This window comes from Aristolochia californica, unplaced genomic scaffold (assembly GCF_029961685.1).
Source record: "Aristolochia californica isolate CCGP_79_NKW_82.1479 unplaced genomic scaffold, dmAriCali1.0.hap1 SCAF_2, whole genome shotgun sequence".
NCBI lineage: Eukaryota > Viridiplantae > Streptophyta > Magnoliopsida > Piperales > Aristolochiaceae > Aristolochia > Aristolochia californica.
The window spans coordinates 36,951,303-36,968,771 of record NW_027181881.1 but is presented as its reverse complement, the minus strand read 5'-3'; the positions used below and the strand labels follow the sequence as shown (position 1 = coordinate 36,968,771).

General features: G+C 36.8%; 1 protein-coding gene across 5 annotated transcripts; it reads left to right on the top strand.

The window, feature by feature from the left end:
• The first annotated feature begins 624 nt into the window (after nucleotides 1-624).
• Nucleotides 625-8,005, top strand: LOC137956043 (cyclin-T1-3-like). 5 transcript variants are annotated; one of them, XR_011113204.1, is made up of 7 exons: nucleotides 625-1,631; nucleotides 2,842-2,923; nucleotides 3,034-3,168; nucleotides 3,509-3,684; nucleotides 6,328-6,691; nucleotides 6,815-7,001; nucleotides 7,262-7,349. XR_011113204.1 is itself a non-coding variant. In XM_068803344.1 (6 exons), the coding sequence occupies exons 1-6, from the start codon at nucleotides 1,117-1,119 to the stop codon at nucleotides 7,565-7,567; spliced, it is 1,086 nt and encodes a 361-aa protein (XP_068659445.1). In that variant the 5' UTR covers nucleotides 625-1,116; the 3' UTR covers nucleotides 7,568-8,005. The 5 variants fall into 5 exon arrangements, 2 of the variants coding, with proteins under 2 accessions (XP_068659445.1, XP_068659446.1); XR_011113203.1 differs by having other exon boundaries at nucleotides 4,275-6,691; nucleotides 6,815-6,968; XR_011113202.1 differs by having other exon boundaries at nucleotides 4,275-6,691.
• Nucleotides 8,006-17,469: the final 9,464 nt, after the last annotated feature.

Here is a 17,469-nt window from a genome sequence, read left to right as displayed (position 1 = left end):
TTTTGCTTGCCGATTTAGCTTGGTACCACCCTAGAAGCGGGGAAAGGTTTCTCAAATATTTTTCTTATTGATATTTTATTTTTATCTTAAAGTAATTGAAATTTAAGAAGTTGATTGTGTAACAAACAAGTAAGAGCAAGGTTGCCTCCATGCACAAGAAAGCATCATTAACAACAAAATATATGGCCCTAGTGGATAATCTAGGAACCCTTAAGAAAAAATCTACCAAAAGTCTTTTTATGAATATATATATTTGAACTTGGTTTCGTTGATATCCGGTGTATGGGTGGATAGACGGGGTGGGGGGCTGCTTTTGCTTCTTTATCATATAGTATTTTAAAATATTAAAATTCTATTTTAATATTAAATTTGACTTCATTACTAAACAATTTAAATATTGTTTGTTATTTCAAACATAATTACCATAATTTATACCTTAAGTTTTATAATAAGTAAATATAAAGGTAAATTACTAAAATAACCTTATTTTTTGCTTTTAAGTTTCAAAATAAAATAATTGCATAACAATATCAAAGTAAAAAATTCTTCACGTTTCTCGTTCAAAAGGTTGTCGATTCCGTTGTTTACGGGTGTATTTCTGAGCCCTCTTTTTCACATAGCTACAACTTCACGGAGCCCCCAAACTACAAACTAAAAACCCTAAATTTTTACACCGTCTCCGTTCTTTTTCCTTTCCAGGGTTACTCGTCTCTTTGACTGCTCTCACAGATTTCGACATCTGCGAGAGGAGATCTTTTCTATTTGATCGGATTAAACGTTAAAGGTATCTCCTATTACGCTCAGCGTTTATCGGGTTAGTCTTCCAATTTTGAGAATTTCACTCCTGGGCCGTCCTGGCTAGGTTCGAGACTTGATCATCTTTCTCTTTTGTCTATCCACTCGCTGCTGTTTATTTGAATTAATCTTCGTTTCCTATAGTATCCCAACTCTAGGTTTTGATCGCAACTGGTGTATTCTGAGATCGATCCTTTTTTCGTTCGGGCTATTCTTTTCTGTCAGATCTCAGAATTTGATTTGGTCAGCTTCTCGTTGACGTTGGTTCCCTGAAGGTGTCAGAATAGCTGTTACTTCATCAACCTTAATTTCATTATAATCATGTCTCTGTCTCGGACTCGTAGACATCCTCAACAAGGATTCCATGTCCAAAATGGTGTTAGATCTTCCTTCAACAGAAACAATAACGTTAGCAACCACTACGACAGGGGGTTCCATCCTAATGAAATTTCGAGAAAAAATCGCGATCATCAATATCGCCTTGACGTTGATACTGCTCCTTCTCTTAAGAGAAGAAAGTTCAAAACTTCTAACTGGGAAGGTAGTAGCAGACCTTACCTTGACAATCAGGTTCAGCAGTTGACAATGGTCAGCAATGAGCCATCAACGAGCAACTCTTACCACCTCGGCTTTCGAAGACCTGATACAGACTTCAGTAGGTCCTTAAGCCACAAAGTTGAACTGCCCAAGTCAGAGGATGCGACTGTCTTTATGTCGAGGGAGGAGATTGACAGATTTTCTCCTTCTAGGAAGGATGGTATAGATTCGCTACGTGAAACTCACCTGCGATACTCTTATTGTACTTTTCTCCAGAATCTTGGAGTCCGTCTGGAATTGTAAGTATATTTATTTCAACTGTACATTCTCTTGTTTCTCTTTTGTTTCTTTTTCATTTTTCAGGTAGTTTTGATTTGAAAGACGCATCTTAATGAAATTCATGTCTATAGTCCGATTCGCAAGGCTTTGTCTTTTTGAATTATGAAAGACTATTAGATTTGAGGGAGATTACAAAGAAGCAGAACCTCCTAGAATCCTGGAGTTTTCAATACATCTGAAACTACAAGCCAGACAACAAAAAAAGAGCAAATAAATTACATCTCTGGATAGAAGCCAGTAAATCCACAAGACGTTCCTTCCCAGCCAAGCTTATCTGTAACAGGATTCTGTGGTCTAGGAACGTTCTGCCAAGAGATAGGGAGGGTTCTTGTAGTCTTCTATATTTCCTCAAAGAGGGGTAAAAGGTGCCAAGGAGGATCAGCATTTTTTGCAACACTGGCTTAATAACAAATGCAGAATTCCCCTCCACCTCAACCTGGATCTGAAAATGAGACCGAGCAAGTTTAATACCATTCAGGAGAGTGTGAGATTCAGCCAATCTTGAAAAACCTAATGAACCGGCATATCATATGTAGTTCTGATATGGTCAAGAAAAATGCCACCACCCTAACCCCCATTAAATTTGAGTTTCATGGAGCTGATAGCAGTGGGAGATGATTCAGTGACATTCGTGGCTTCTTGATCAACTTTGCAGCAATCTCTGTTCAGTTATCTCTAATATGGGAACAGTGAAATTAAGAAAATTCATGTCATTGGAACTCATGATAGAATGTAGTACAGGAGTTTTTCAAGGATATTTGCGACATTCTCAGCTTTCTGGCTAAACAATATTTTTTCTTAGACAACCTACACTTACCAAATGAGAGTACAGAAGAAACTCCTCTGAACTGTAAATTGTTTGGCATTTCCAATTTTGGGGCCTGATTGCTCAGTGGTATCTTTTTTTTTTTTTTTTTTTGTGTAATAGATTATGTGGACACATTTCTGATTCATTTTTCTGGAGTTTTTTTGTTGAGCATGATATTTGACTTTGTGTCTGTTTCTGGACTGGGACTTCTTTTTGTTCGGAATAGCTTGGTTAGATACCATCAGCTGGTTGTATTTGTTTGTTCTATATTTTCATTTTGCTATAATGAAATCCTTATGACACGTGGTCTGGTTTCTTTGGGATAAATTTGATGACAGGTTGCTTTATTTATAACTTTGCAGGCCACAAACTACTATTGGAACTGCGATGGTTCTTTGTCATCGTTTTTTTGTTCACAGATCACATGCTTGCCACGACAGATTTGTGAGTTTTCCCTACCTTTCTCATGTTCTCCTTGTATGCTTGTTTTATTTGGGTGAAATTCGTCTCTTAATGAAGAATACTCTAATAAATAAATGATTTTCCTAATGCAGTTAATTGCGACGGCAGCTTTGTTCCTTGTGGCAAAATCTGAGGAGACACCGCGACCTTTGAATGCAGTACTTAGACTTTCCTATGAAATCTGCCATAAGCAAGATCTTGCTTTCTTTCCATATTTGCTTCCCGCTGTAAGTAAAGTTGACATGATATTGTTTTATTATTTGTTACTTTAACTCCAACTAGGATATACTGATCAGGCCATTCTCTAAAGCTTGCCTCTTGCAATATCCCTTTTCTTCTGCACTTTCTCCTTGTAATTGTATTTTCTTTTAGTAAACATGTGTTTACAGCATGGCTCGTATATCTCAAGGTATTTTATTGAAATAGCATATTAGCAATTTAGTAATTAACTTACAAAATATGTTCTAATCTAGTGACATTGAATCTTCTTTTTTTGTTCATCTTGGCAGGCATACTCTGTTCTGAGAATGCATTTCACTTACGTTCTCTCTGTGCTTGTTTTTGTAGGACTGGTTTGAGCAATATCGAGAGAGGATCCTTGAGGCAGAGCATATGATATTGACAACTCTAGACTTTGAGCTCAATGTGCAGCATCCATACAATCCTCTTACTTTTGTTCTTAACAAACAAGGATTTTCACAAAGTGCACTAGTGAATCTTGCATGGAACTTGGTTAGTGAAGGGTAAGTTCATTGGTTATAATTCTCAATGTCTGTGATATTTTTGTAATGGAAAGGCCTCATTTCTTTGTTGTGGTCGTCCATGTGCACATATTTGATGAAGCTTTTTATGGGTACTGGGATAATGTTTCTTTTCAAAATTTCTCTAGCTTGGAAACATTATAGAGTAGTTTGGTGTTCCATTTAAAGGATAAGGAAATATGTTTTTTGTTGTTGTTGTCTTACTTTTTCTTTTGCTGGAAGCGTAGCTTGTACTGGGAAAAGATTTAAATATACAGAGTCAGTTTTGTGTTAGAAAAATGTGTTGATATGGAGAAATTGGCAACACTTTATAATTTTTAAAACAGAGGTACAGAATCCAATGGATATTAGTCTTTATTTTGGTTTGTATGATGTCTGATGTCTTGAGCAACTTTGTCTCAAAAATTGTAACCACAAAATGAGGTGGTCTAAATCCATCCACATCTATCTTAAGTAGCATTTATGCCGTAGTTATTACTTTTTGCAAAATTTCCCACGAGACTGATTGCTCAACATGGTTTTTCTTTTCCTGGTGTGAATATTGATCTTTTGGTCTGGCATATATATTGCAGGGTCTTCAAGAATAGCGTGCTCACCTATGTGGTTTTCTTACTTGGCGGATTGATTCACTATTCATGCAGTGTTGTTTACCTATGAAGTTGAAAAATTAGGTTGTTATGGCTTGTTTGCCTTGAAATCAACCCATCAAGGCAGAAAAGAAAAAGAAAAAAGATACTTTTCTACTTTTCATGTAATTTTGAACCCTATTACTCATCCGGATACTGGAGAGCTGGTGAGGTCCTGAATACCGCAACCTGAGCCAATTTGGTGGTCTTATGTACTTTTGTTGCTGTCATTTACTGTTTGGGGCCTTGGCTCAATTGTCAAATGGGGGGTTTCAGGTCTTGGGATTGAGTCTCTCTTGAGTAAGAAGTTCAACATTAAAAAAAGAAATCTGAAAAAAAAAAATGTTGTCTGAGCTAGTTTATACACCTTTCACCTAGTAGATTTGTCTGATTTGGGATCTTTCCTCCAGTTGGCAGTAGCTGATTTCCAATCTGATTTTTGAACCAGGATTTTAGCTTTTCCTCTTGAAGTCTATGATCTCTTCTCCTGACTTGTGAAAATTATTGAAAAAACATGGAGTATGTCAGAACCTCAATTAAGTACATTTCTCTTACACCACTATACTTTTTTTTTTCTAGTTACAAGCTCTCTCTCTATCCTCAATTTTCTAATCCTTCTGCAAAGAACGAATATTTTGTTCATTCCATTATGTTGGATTATCTTATTCCTTCCACCAACTTTCCATTGTCATTCCAATTTCTCTTTCTAAATAAGGTTCTGATTGATTGTCCTATCACAGCCTTTTTCGATAGTCATTAGCAATTTGGTCTGACAAAATATATGTTTTGGTTTAGATTGTGAGTCGATTTGAATTCTGCCTTGTTGGATAAGAAAATGCACCAAATGTTAATTATCAGCTCCAGTTTCTAATTAAAACACCAATACTTGAGAAAGAAAGCCCTTGCCCTCAGACTGTGGAAAAAAAAGGAAAAAAACATTAGAGAACATTAAACTCCTGAGTTATCATGCTATAGGTTCTTGCACAACTCTTTTGTTATTTCCTGTTGTCCATTTATGCTACTCTGTGGTCTCATGTAATATTCTTGAGCTGTACTATATCATTTCGTAATAGTCAGTCTTAGTTATCACATAAAGGTCAAGAAGCAAATGGCATGTTGGACTTAGCTAAATGTTGGATGGTTATGTTGAGTCTCTGACTATGTATGTTCATTTCTCAGCAAAAGGCTTCTAGTACATAGAGGTTTTCAAAAGTTTGTCTACTTCTGTTTTAGTTACCAAGATGAAGCAACAGCTAGGAAGATGTGTTTGCACGTTTTTAAGTTTCATCCATACTATGTTGGTTGCTGGAATCAGCAACAAGCATTTGTCTGCTTTTTTATTTTACTTCAAGAACTCCTTTCAAGAGTTCTTCGGCTGAAACATCTATAGCAAACCTCCCATTTCCTCTCCTTGTTTTGGGGGTTGGGGGGGGGGGCGGTTTGCTGTTTTAGTGTTTTCTTTGTTTATCCTATTTGTATTGTTAGTTTTTTTTTTTTCGAAAAGGCATTTACTAGCAACAACACTTAGTAGTGCTGCTTTTGATGCTCCTCACTACTTCATTGATCTGTTAGGACCATGTTTATAATTTTTTTTGACACTTTGGTCCTGGGATATTTGAAGTATATTTATTCAGTCCTGGTACCTACTTTTCCTTGTCTAAAAAACACTTTCAGATTTTCCTTTTATGTTTATTGCATTTTGGTAAAAGCATCCTCCATCATACTTTTTACTGTAATCATGTATTCTTTTATTTGGTAAAAAATGTCACCATGTATCTAAAAGTCTGTATAAACATGTACCATGTGTGTGACATACATGCATATATATTGCAGTCAGCTGACTATGAAGCTGACATATTGTTGGTCAATGAAGCCTTCTGTAGATTGGAGCTGTTTTTCATCATTTTGGCTTTGGTTAGAACTTAACAGTTTTTCTTCTATTTTTTGTAAATTGGTACATGTTTATGAAGCTTGGCTGATTCTTTTTGGAGATGTCTAGGGCTATCAGAGCATTTTAATCCTCTCATGCTGCATATGGATCTCCTGAGTTATACAAATTAACAACTTTTCCAAAAGGCAAAATGGTATGCAATATGCATGATGCAGGCCTAGTAAGTGTATTTCATGTTTGGGACAAAACTGAGCTGAAGATACAGGCACATACAACGAAAACTTGTGCTTTTGTTTGCTTGCTACTTTTTCCTCCATGTGGACTATGGATTGCTCTTGGGACCAGTACTCGGTCTGCAAATTGATGTATTATTCAGAAAAGATCAACATACTACTGTTGTTTAAGCAGCATTATCAGCATTTCTCCGGATGATTATTCAAAAATTCTAGGTGGTGACTGCTTTTGCTAGTTGGTAAGAAGAATGTAATGGTTTTAAAGTCAAAGTTTGATTTTTTATTATCTAGTATTTAATGTTTTCTTTTCCATTCATCTCTATGTTATGCATGTTGCTAGAAACTACCTCGTGTAATTGCAGATGGGTAGTTTGTGGTTTGCTAGCCATCTGTCTGATGTTGATTCAACCTTCTGTCTGCGTTACTTGTTGTTGACCCATATTGCGCCTTCCAGTTGGCCCAACTTACTACTGTGGTCTTAGTGCGTTAGCTGTGTATTCCTGGAGATCATTCTTGGTAAATGTTCTGCCTGGGTGGCTGCTTTAGTTGGTAAGGAATGAATGCTTTTAAGAACTTGCATTGATTTGCCATTTGAAACTCAACAGTGGATTTACTTGAAACTCATGTCATGTCCTTATTAGTGATGTGAACTATCATGTTCAAAAGACTCGCATTTTCAAGCTGGGGATGATTGGTTAGACTTTATTGTTTTTTGGGTTGTATAATTGAATTGACTGGCACTATCTGCTATTTATCTCTCTCACTATTTCTGTAAGCAATTTTATGGAAGCAAATGCACTCTACTGCAGACTCCGGAGTTCTCTTTGGCTACAGTTCAAACCTCAACACATAGCAGCCGGAGCCACTTTTCTTGCTGCCAGATTTCTTAATTTTGATATTTCATTGTATCAGAGCCTGTGGGAAGAGTTCCAAACTACACCAGCAATCCTGCAAGGTGCATTTGTGTTTTTTTTCTTTTTCTTATGCGTTTGAGCATGCTTGAGTGATTGTTTATGTTTTATGCAAGATTGTTTACACTGACTTTAAACAACCTATAAACATGTTGCTATTTTTGTGTTGCAGACGTTGTCCAGCAGTTGATGGAGCTCTTTTAGACAGAATGATTTTCATTCCCTGTATAGAATTGTGAGTATATGGCTGAGAAGAACAAGCTAAAAAGGTTCAGGTTAATATTATGATTCGATTTTGGGCAAAATACACGATACAAAAGCACATGCGGAATCCAACAACAGGAACGCACAAACAAAAATGTGTGTGGCTTACATTATTTCTCAACTCGATCCAAAAAAAATTGGAAGTCATGAAACTTGTTGTAGAAGCATAAACCCTTTCCCTGTTTACAACCTTTGAAGCGCCAGGAAGACGAGCAAAGGTTGGGATTCTTGTACGGCTTTTCCTCACCAACGTCGTTGTCTTTGGTGAATTTTCAGAATTTCATCCCATGAACACCATCTATTATAATTTCTTATTCTTGCTTCCACCATTGGAGTTTGCAGCTAAAGTGAGACAAATGAGCTGAAATTTTAGGAAATTAGATACAACCTTATTCTTTGTTATGGAGTTATGATGTAGCAAATTGCGAAAGCGCTCTTGAGCTGGACACAGTTTATCTGTTCTCGGGAGGAAATAGTCTAAATCAGCCAGAATATGATAGGGAGATTGTGGATCGATTAAATCTAGGGAAATCTTACCGTGTTAGATAAAATCTTAGGGAATGCATATAAAGGTAAAATGTGGAAGTCATAAATTAATTAAAATTGCAGAAATTTCACTGCTTTCGACAATTTAATTGAGTGAAATTTATAAAGAGAGTAATTAGTTGGGCAGACCAGAAGCCCTTTTAAGTAATGAGAGATGATGTTTGAAGGTGTATGGCGCTGGAAGCAGACAGACTAAGGAAGATAGCTAAAAAAATTGGATGTGGGTTCATTAGTAAAAATTTGCGGTTCATTTCCATTTCTTGTCTCTCGGCTTTTGCATGCTGCTTACGCATACTGAGCTTCCGGGGGTTCTTTGATTGTAGTAGAGGTATTGTCAATTCCGTAACCTGACCGAAATGAAGTGTACATCGATTGTGATTTTAGTAGCCATAATTGGATCTTTGATAATCAACGCATAAACCAAACTTCCAGAGAAGCCTTGCTCAAATAACACTACAAAAAGTTTTATAAGGATAAACCTAGAGGGGGTTGAAGAGGTTTATCTAGGCTCTATGGCTATTTAACTTTTTTTTTTTTTTTGCTCAAATGGAACAATCACTACACATATTTTTATAGTGGGTTATAATTACTATTTTAGATTCCTACTCTACTCTCATGGGGCCTTCCCTAGAGTTAAAAGTTCCACTATAATTTGTCAAACAACATCTCTAGTATAGAAACACAGGTTCCGTTACAAGGTGGGACCCACTATGATCACACGAGTTGGTGGGACCTACCATGATCACGTGAGGTGGTATGATTATTCTCACAATAAGAAGTGAGGTGGTATGATGATTCTCACAATAAGAAGTTTTACAGAGCCAAAATTATTATGGAAACAAGTCTCACAGAAGAATTTTAATTTAAAGGTGTTTTAGTTATGTTAGTCTTCTATTTATGTTGAGTTATTTCATTATGTTAGGACTTATTTTAAGTATTAGAACTTGGGTGTAATTGGGACAAGGGTAGTTTAATTGTAATTGGACTCTACCACTTTCCTTTATTATAAATAGGGGTTCATGTACTCTGATCACAACAAGGGAAGTTTTACAACCTGGACGTGCCTCAAATAAATGTTGTCTCAACCAAGAAAACCGAGACAAGTATATGGCACAATCAATTGGGACATCCATCCGGACAATCTCTTCATTTTTTTTCCTACCTTTAAATATATGTCAAAGTTAAATTGTGAAGTGTGTCAACTAAGCAAACACCAGAGGACCACATACTCACCTCGTTTGGAACTTAAAAGTGTTGCTCTTTTTTCGTTGATCCACACATATGTTTGGGGACCCTTGAATGTCTCAAACATTTCCCAAGTCAAGTACTTTATTACATTTATTGATGATTTTACTCGTACTACATGACTATTTGTTTTTAACGAGTGATCTGAAATACCATCCATTTTTAAATCCTTTCGTGCTATGGTTGTCACTCAATTTGGTCAGAAAATCAAAGTACTTAGGTCTGATAATGCCAAAGAATATATTTACAGAGATCTTGACTATTTTTGTCAAGAGTATGACATTATCCATCAAGCATCTTGTGCCTACAATCCCCAGCAAAATGTTGTAGTAGAGCGGAAGAATCATCACCTTCTTGAGGTAGCTTGCAACTTATTGTATACCATGAAAATCTCATACTTTTATTGGCTGCATGCCATCCTTATTGCATGCTTTCTTATAAATAGGCTACCCTCTTTTGTTCTCGGTCATAAATCCCTATATTCCTTATTGTTTCCACATGGTGATCCCTTTTCGCTTCCTTTGAAAGTTTTCAGTTGTACATGTTTGTTCATATTACCTCCCCACAATATAGTAAATTTGATCCAAAATATGTCAAGTATCTTCTTAGGATACTCTTGCACGCAAAAGGGTTTTTTTTGCTACAATATCACTCTCCAAAGGTTACTTGTGTCCAGAGATGTAACTTTTTTTTGAAGACTCTACATATTAGTCTGACAATGCTCCTCCAAGTCTCTCTATTGTTCCAGCCTCTCCTCGACCAGTTGTGCCACGTGCTACAGAAATAGTTCAACCCCCTGAAGCGCTAGCTGACACCACACCTATGGAGTTTGTGGATCTCATCGAGGTAAGTCCATCTTCTCCTGTTCTTTTGGACCACAATATGATACACGACTTATTGCCTTAAGAAAATAACCCAAAACTAGCACTAGGCCCTTTACTTCTCACCATCGTTGATCCTCTTCCTGTTGTCAATTTCTTACATCTATCTCTTCCATCTCAATCCCACAGTCCTACCAGGAGGCTCTGAAACATCCAGGGTGGAAGGAGGCACTGGACGAAGAAATGCAAGCACTCCATGAGAGTCAGACATGGGTTCTAGTTCCTCTTCCATCAGATAAAAAACTTGTTGGTTGTAAGTGGGTTTTTAATGATAAACACAATCCGGATGGGTTAGTTGCTCGCCTTAAGGACCACCTCGTTGCTAAAGGCTATATGCAGTGTTATGGGATCAATTACAAGGAAACATTCTCTCCGTTGACCAAAATGAACTTGGTACATATTTTATTATCTTTTGATACTAATTCTTCTTGAAAAGTCTATCAGTTTGATGTGAAAAATATTTTTCTCAATGGGGATATAAAGGAAGAAATTTATATGCAACAACCACTTGGATTTGTGGTTGAGGAGAAGTCGGTATGTCGATTGAAGAAATCCCTTTATAGTTTGAAACAATCTCCTCGTGCATGGTATGATAAATTGACCTAAACACTCATATGGTCCGGATTTCACATATTTTGTAGATCAATTTGTATTTCTTAAAGACACGCCTAAAGGCAAGGTGCAAGGTGATTTTGGCCTTGTCTTAATCGGTAGTGTTCCCGAGGGCATTCAGGAAACCAAGGAAAATATATGTGAAGAATTCAAGACAAAAAATCTTGGACTACTTATATACTTTCTAGGTATTGAAGTACTACAGTCCAAACATGAGATTATACTATCTCAAATGAAGTATGTCCTTGATCTACTGGAGGAGACATGAATGATAGGATGTAAACTAGCAGAAACCCCTATGGATTCCAATACCAAATTATTTGTAGACATTGGAGAATATGTGAATATTGAAAAATATCAAAGACTTGTGGGGAAACTCATTTATCTCTGTACAACAAGGCCAGATATGTCATATGCACTAAGTGTGGTAAGTCAATACATGCACAAACCACAACTTAATCACTGGTAAGTACTAGAATGAATATTGTTATATTTGAAAGGAGCTTCAAGAAGAGGGTTTCTCTATAAGAACCATGATCACTTCAACATAGAAGGGTTCTCAGATGCAAACTGGGCTGGATTCCTGAATGATAGAAAATCTACTTTGGGATATTGTACAATGGTTGGATGAAATTTGGTTGCATGGAGAAGCACGAATCAGGATATAGTTGTAAGGTTTAGCGCAGAAGTAGAATACAGGTCCATGGACACACAATTAGTGAGCTTCTATGGATTAGATCCCTTCTCACTGAACTGGGATTCTATAAAGAAACCCTTATGGACCTACATTGTGATAATCTGGCGGCAATACATATCATCTCCAACCCGGTCTTCCATGAGAGAACAAAGTACAATGAGGTAGACTACCATTTCATACAAGAGAAATTCCAAGTCGGCATATTATCTCTCAAACATATCTGTTATGGTCCTGGGGTTAACTACCTATGCCTTCCGCTCCTAACAAGCCTATCTTTTGGGTAGTATTGGCTAGGTGCTTAACATTTGGTATCAAAGCAAGCACTACGTCCCGACTTCGAGTCCCCGCATGCGCAGGTGGACCGCACGCCCCTGGCGGGGTGCCGTAAGGGAGTATGGGCTCCTGAACTGGTCCCCGTTGCAATGTTAAGGCCGTCGTGGTCGTCGGCTCAGGAGGGCGGGGTGTACTATTATGGTCCTGGGGTTAAGGCTCAGGAGGGCGGGGTGTACTGTTATGGTCCTGGGGTTAACTACCTATGCCTTCCGCTCCTAACAGGCCGGTCTTTTGGGTAGTATTGGCTAGGTGCTTAACAATATCTCCTCACAAGGGCAAGTTGCAGACATTCTCAGTAAACCAGTCACTCATAAGATCTTGTCTACCATCTGCAGCTAGTTAGACATTTACAATGTTTTCTCACCCCCAGCTTGAGTGGGGGTGTTATAAGGTGGGACCCACCATGATCACATGAGGTGGCATAATGACTCTACCCAAACACCTTGGGACTTATGGCCAACAACTCTAGGTATAAACACCTAGACCCAAAAGGGATTTTTAAATTACAACTACAAGGGTTACTTGCTTTGCAATTTAAAGCACAATAGACTCTTGGAAGGCAATATCAAATATAATACAACTCCGTTACACCTTAGTCCTTTGTCAAGTTTCCAAGATATTTTTGACTTAGTGTTGACTTATATCCATATTTTTATGATAAAAAAACGTAGTAGTATTGATAATTATAAATTTATCATTTCAGATGCAATTCCATCAAGAGACAAAAATCAAGGTCTTTAAAAATGAATCGACAAATGCATCTCAGGATCTCAAGCTCAAATCATGTGTCAAGAAATAAAATCATGAAGCGACGAAATGACAATTTGAGGATTAGAGTCTAAGGTGTATAGAAGAGTCTCAAAAATTGTAATCATGACAGAGAACAACACCAAAACTCTGATTTTGATGTACACAAGAGTATGTGGAGCTTTATGAAAAATAATTTTCAAAATATGTTTTTCCAATGTATATCAATGTTTCAAACTTGGTAGAAACCCTTAAGATCACTTTTATCATGTTTAGAAGCTTAATTTAGAAAACTGGCAATTGGCATGATCAATAATTATTTAGTAATGATTTGATCATCCGAGTGTAGTATGGTAAGATGTATAAAACATGATCAATCAATTAAGTGGATTTATCGATTAGAGAGAAACTATGTCATAATGAGTTATAAAGTATGATCAGTCATCCCCAATTGATGGAACATTCTTGTCTACACATTCAGAAATATAAGGCATGATCGATTATACCTACAACATTGATTGATCAGATAGAATCATGCCTGTAAGGGACATAAAGTATGATCCATCATACCCACAGTGTTGATCAATCAATATTGTAGGTATGCATTGATCAATCATCTACAACATTGATTGATCAAATAGAATCATGCCTGTAAGGGACATAAAGTATGATCCATTATACCCACAGTGTTGATCAATCAATATTGTAGGTATGCATTGATCAATCATGTGATTGATCAATAAGTCTAAAGACTCAGAAAAATATAGCCATTACACACAATTGATCAATCATACTTTTTCATTGATTGTTCAATGGGTATACGGGCTTTGTGCAAATGGCTACATAACGGCTAGTTTCGCTGGGAACTATTTAAATACCCCACTAAATGTGCCTTAGAGCATTCATTAAGAATTTATTTATAAACCAAGTGCATTCAAAGCTATTTCCAATTGAAATTCCTCACAAGCCCACTTTTGAGAGAAAATAACTAAAAGTTTGCAAAATTCCCATCTCCCTCAAAATTTCTCCTTGCATCACATTAGTTCAAGCATAAAAAATCATTTGTCTTGTGCATCAAAGGTTGGAAGCTTGGATATCTCAAGGAGAAGGTTGTCTCTCCAATATATGAAAGGGTGTAAACTTTTTTTTCTTTTGTATTTTCACTTTTTATTATTTAGAACCTACAATCTAGATAGAAAAATTTGCTAGATCTAGAATCGAGCCATTCCATCTCTAGGGAGATTTGTAAATTCATGCATTTTGGCATACACATGGCTTAATAGAGAGTCAAAATCTCTTTCATGTAAATAGTAGAATTTTTTGAGCAAGGGTTCTTGGGAAGTCAATACTAATAGAGGAACATCGATAAGAAGGTATTAGTGTTTGAATATTGTGTTGTATCCATGCTTATTTTATTCTTGCTTTATTTTCCATTTAATCACTAAAATTTTATTTTGCAATATCTCAATTCACCCCTCTTTTGAGAAGCCACTTGGGCCAACAGATGTCAACAAAACTAATATAGATTTCAAAATTAAATTGACAATGCTAGCTGAAGAGAAGTTTTAAAATTCACAATAAAAGTTTGAATACTAAGGATCAAAACTTATTTCAAATGAAAAACATATTTTGAGTATGAATGAAAATACAAAAAAGGAATATTTAGCTCATTGAGGAAAAACGTGAGATGATACCTCTTTCTTGGAATTTTAAAATCAAAAGAATTGAGAGGCATTGATAATGGACTAGGAAGCTTAGAAAATTCATGTAGGCAATTGACAATTAGGGTAGAGAGGACTTGTGTGTTTATAGGACAACATCCCAATCCAAAAAACTATTCATTACACCAATTTAAGCATGTTTCCAAAAATTATGAAAAATACTTTTTAATTTTTACTTGTGCCACCAAAATTTTTTGTAGGTCACTTATATGATCTGCAACTTGTTGGATTTGGGATCACATGACAAGGTCCTCGATCAAGGTGGGGAGAGAGGAGAGGAAGAAGAAGAGGAGAAACAAGGAAGAGGAAGAACGAAGAAGAGAGGTAAAAGGAAGAGATGACTAGAGAGATGGAGAGAGAGAGAGCTTGGGGAGAAGAGAGAGCTATTGATGAATTTGAGAGAAGGGTGAGACTTAATTATCTACCCCATGCCTTGAGCCTCTATTTATAGTTGTATAAGGAGTTTCACAATGACTACAATACCCTTAGGGCTACATGCTTTGAAAAAAAGATATAAATAGATATACATCATCTTCCTTAATTACACCATTGAGTCATCCTTATGAGATTATCTTTTAATTACCTCCTTTACCATATTTTTGACATGGGAGATGTATTTACATTGATGTCACTTCGAGATGTCTTCCAACACTCCCCCTCAAAGTGGGGCCGAAAACACATCGTAGGTACTCAACTTGCCCCATATAGTGATTAAAATTTTGAATGTTACTGGTTTCATAAGAATGTTTGCCACCTGCCCTTGTGATGAAACATGTCTGAGAGATAAGATACCAACCTGAAATTTCTCCCATATAAAGTGGTCATCTACCTCAATATGTTTTGTCTTCTCGTGAAAGACCGGATTTGAAGTGATATGAATAACCTCTTGGTTGTCACAATATAATTCCATAGAGGCTCTTTTATATAAACCCAATTCAGTAAGGGATTTGATCCATAAAAGCTCAATGATTATGTGGGCCATAACTCTGTATTTTGCTTCTGCACTAGATCTCACAACAATATTATGCTTTTTGCTTCTCAATATAACCAAGTTACCTCCAACTAAGGTATAATACCCCAAAAGTGGACTTTCTGTCTGTTGAAAGACATAAACAAGTTTGAGTGGTATTATTGTAATAATCTTAAACTTTTGTCTCTCCTTCACTCTCTCTAGGGTGAATGGTATTCTTATAATTTATGTACCTTTTTATCTATATATAAAGGTTAAAGGGGAGGGTTGAGTATTCCACTACAACCATTCTTCTCCCCTCTTCCTCACGTATGTCTCTCTCTCCTCCCTCTCTTACTCTCTCTCTTCATTCACCTCACATCACCACTTCTCTTCTTCTCCTCACTTTGTCTCTCTTACACTCTATGTTGTTGATCTCAATATTACGGAATCCTGAAATCAATATGGTATCATAGCAGTGATTTCAGGATTCCAGATTTTTACTCGGATCATGATTCATTCAACATGGAGGAACTACATGACAAAGATAAGTTTATTTCTTCTTGTTCTTGAATCTGAAGTAGTCGATACTCCATGCTTCCCTTCAGTTTATACCTGCTCATTTCCGCTAAACCGTTGTTTGTTCATACATTGGATTACATTCTAATCTGCATTAGTATGCTTATATTGTTGTTATACATTGCTGCCATAATCCTGGCATAATCTTGCCCAAGCTATTGTTGTTTTTTCTTTGCACCTCTCCTCTCAGTATTGTTACAATTATATGCAGCATACTGTACTAGACTACTGGTAAGGTGGACATTGATCTCGGATTTGTGAAGATTACTGATATTAAGGAAGGGAAGGTCAAATTCGGATCTGCTATGCTGGGGTCTAAGCTTGATGATACTTACATGCTACTTTCATTAAGACGTGATAAGCAGAACCTCTGGTATCATCCATCTCTTCTTCTCTACAAGTAAAATAAAGTGCAGCAAAACAAAGTCTTATATTCGCTCACGACCAGGAAGCTTCCGGCCTCCAAAAACCTTTTTCTCGGCACTACCCTGCACCACCCTACGTTGAGTAATTTCTGCAATACCCGTTGATACGCAGAAAGCATGGTTCACTTATACACAGAAGCTAAAACATTGCCAGTTGGGGGGATTTCGGTTTTATTTCTGGCTGAAAAATCAGCGTGGTACATCGTATCATAACAAACGATATCTTATCACATGGAGTTTTTTTGCTGTGCTGTCCAATATCTGCTGCTATCATCTTGCCAAACTCGGCATCTTATATTTTTTGTTTGGAACGATTACTCTAGTATCCATCTACTATTCACGAGATCTCTAGTTGATCCCGTGAGATCAATTTGACCATCCAGATCAGGCTTACTTGCTAATACCAGCGTCGTGAGATCATTCCTTTCTAGGTTTTTCTCTGATTAACAGAGTAGAATTTCCAGCCTGGTTTCGTCAACTTGGTATTTCCAGTGTTGTGAGATATTTCTTGCTTTGCTCGACGACTGCTTGGTATTTCCAGCATGATATTGATTGATTGGCTGATTCTCTACGGTGTCTCTCTATTGTTGCCTACGTATTTCTTGCTATGCTGTTACCGATTGCTTGCCAAGAGATTATCTAAGTTTGGTATATCTATGATTGCTGAGGTTTTTATTGGTATGATATGCATATAATTGCTGAGAGATTATAAGACTTGCTGAGTATAGAGCAACTTCTTGCTTTGCCTCAAGTAATGTACTTATGTCATTGAATGATGGAAGTGTGGAGGAGGTGAGGAGTTGAGGTTTTGGCCACTTCAAAATATAGCTTGATATTTGATAAACAAATAACAACTACTAAGGCCTTCTGCTGCTTTTCTTGAACTGAGATCTCAGTGGTGTAGGGCTAAGCAATCTTCCACTCTTGAATTAGTCCTCTAAATCAAGCCAAATATTCATGTAGATTGTCCATTTGCTTTGTATTAAATATGTTTTGGAGCACATCATATAACTTTTGTAAAATTTCCGTGCTAGAGTACAACTTAACACAAGTGTCCAAAATTTATTTTGCAGACTCAAGGTGAACAATATTGTTGGGGACCAGCAG

Coding starts and splice junctions, on each gene's coding strand:
- LOC137956043 (XM_068803344.1), top strand. CDS start 1,117: ATGTCTCTGTCTCGGACTCGTAGACATCCTCAACAAGGATTCCATGTC. Junction 1,632..2,841: donor CTTGGAGTCCGTCTGGAATT/GTAAGTATATTT, acceptor ATAACTTTGCAG/GCCACAAACTACTATTGGAA. Junction 3,685..7,261: donor TGGAACTTGGTTAGTGAAGG/GTAAGTTCATTG, acceptor ACTCTACTGCAG/ACTCCGGAGTTCTCTTTGGC.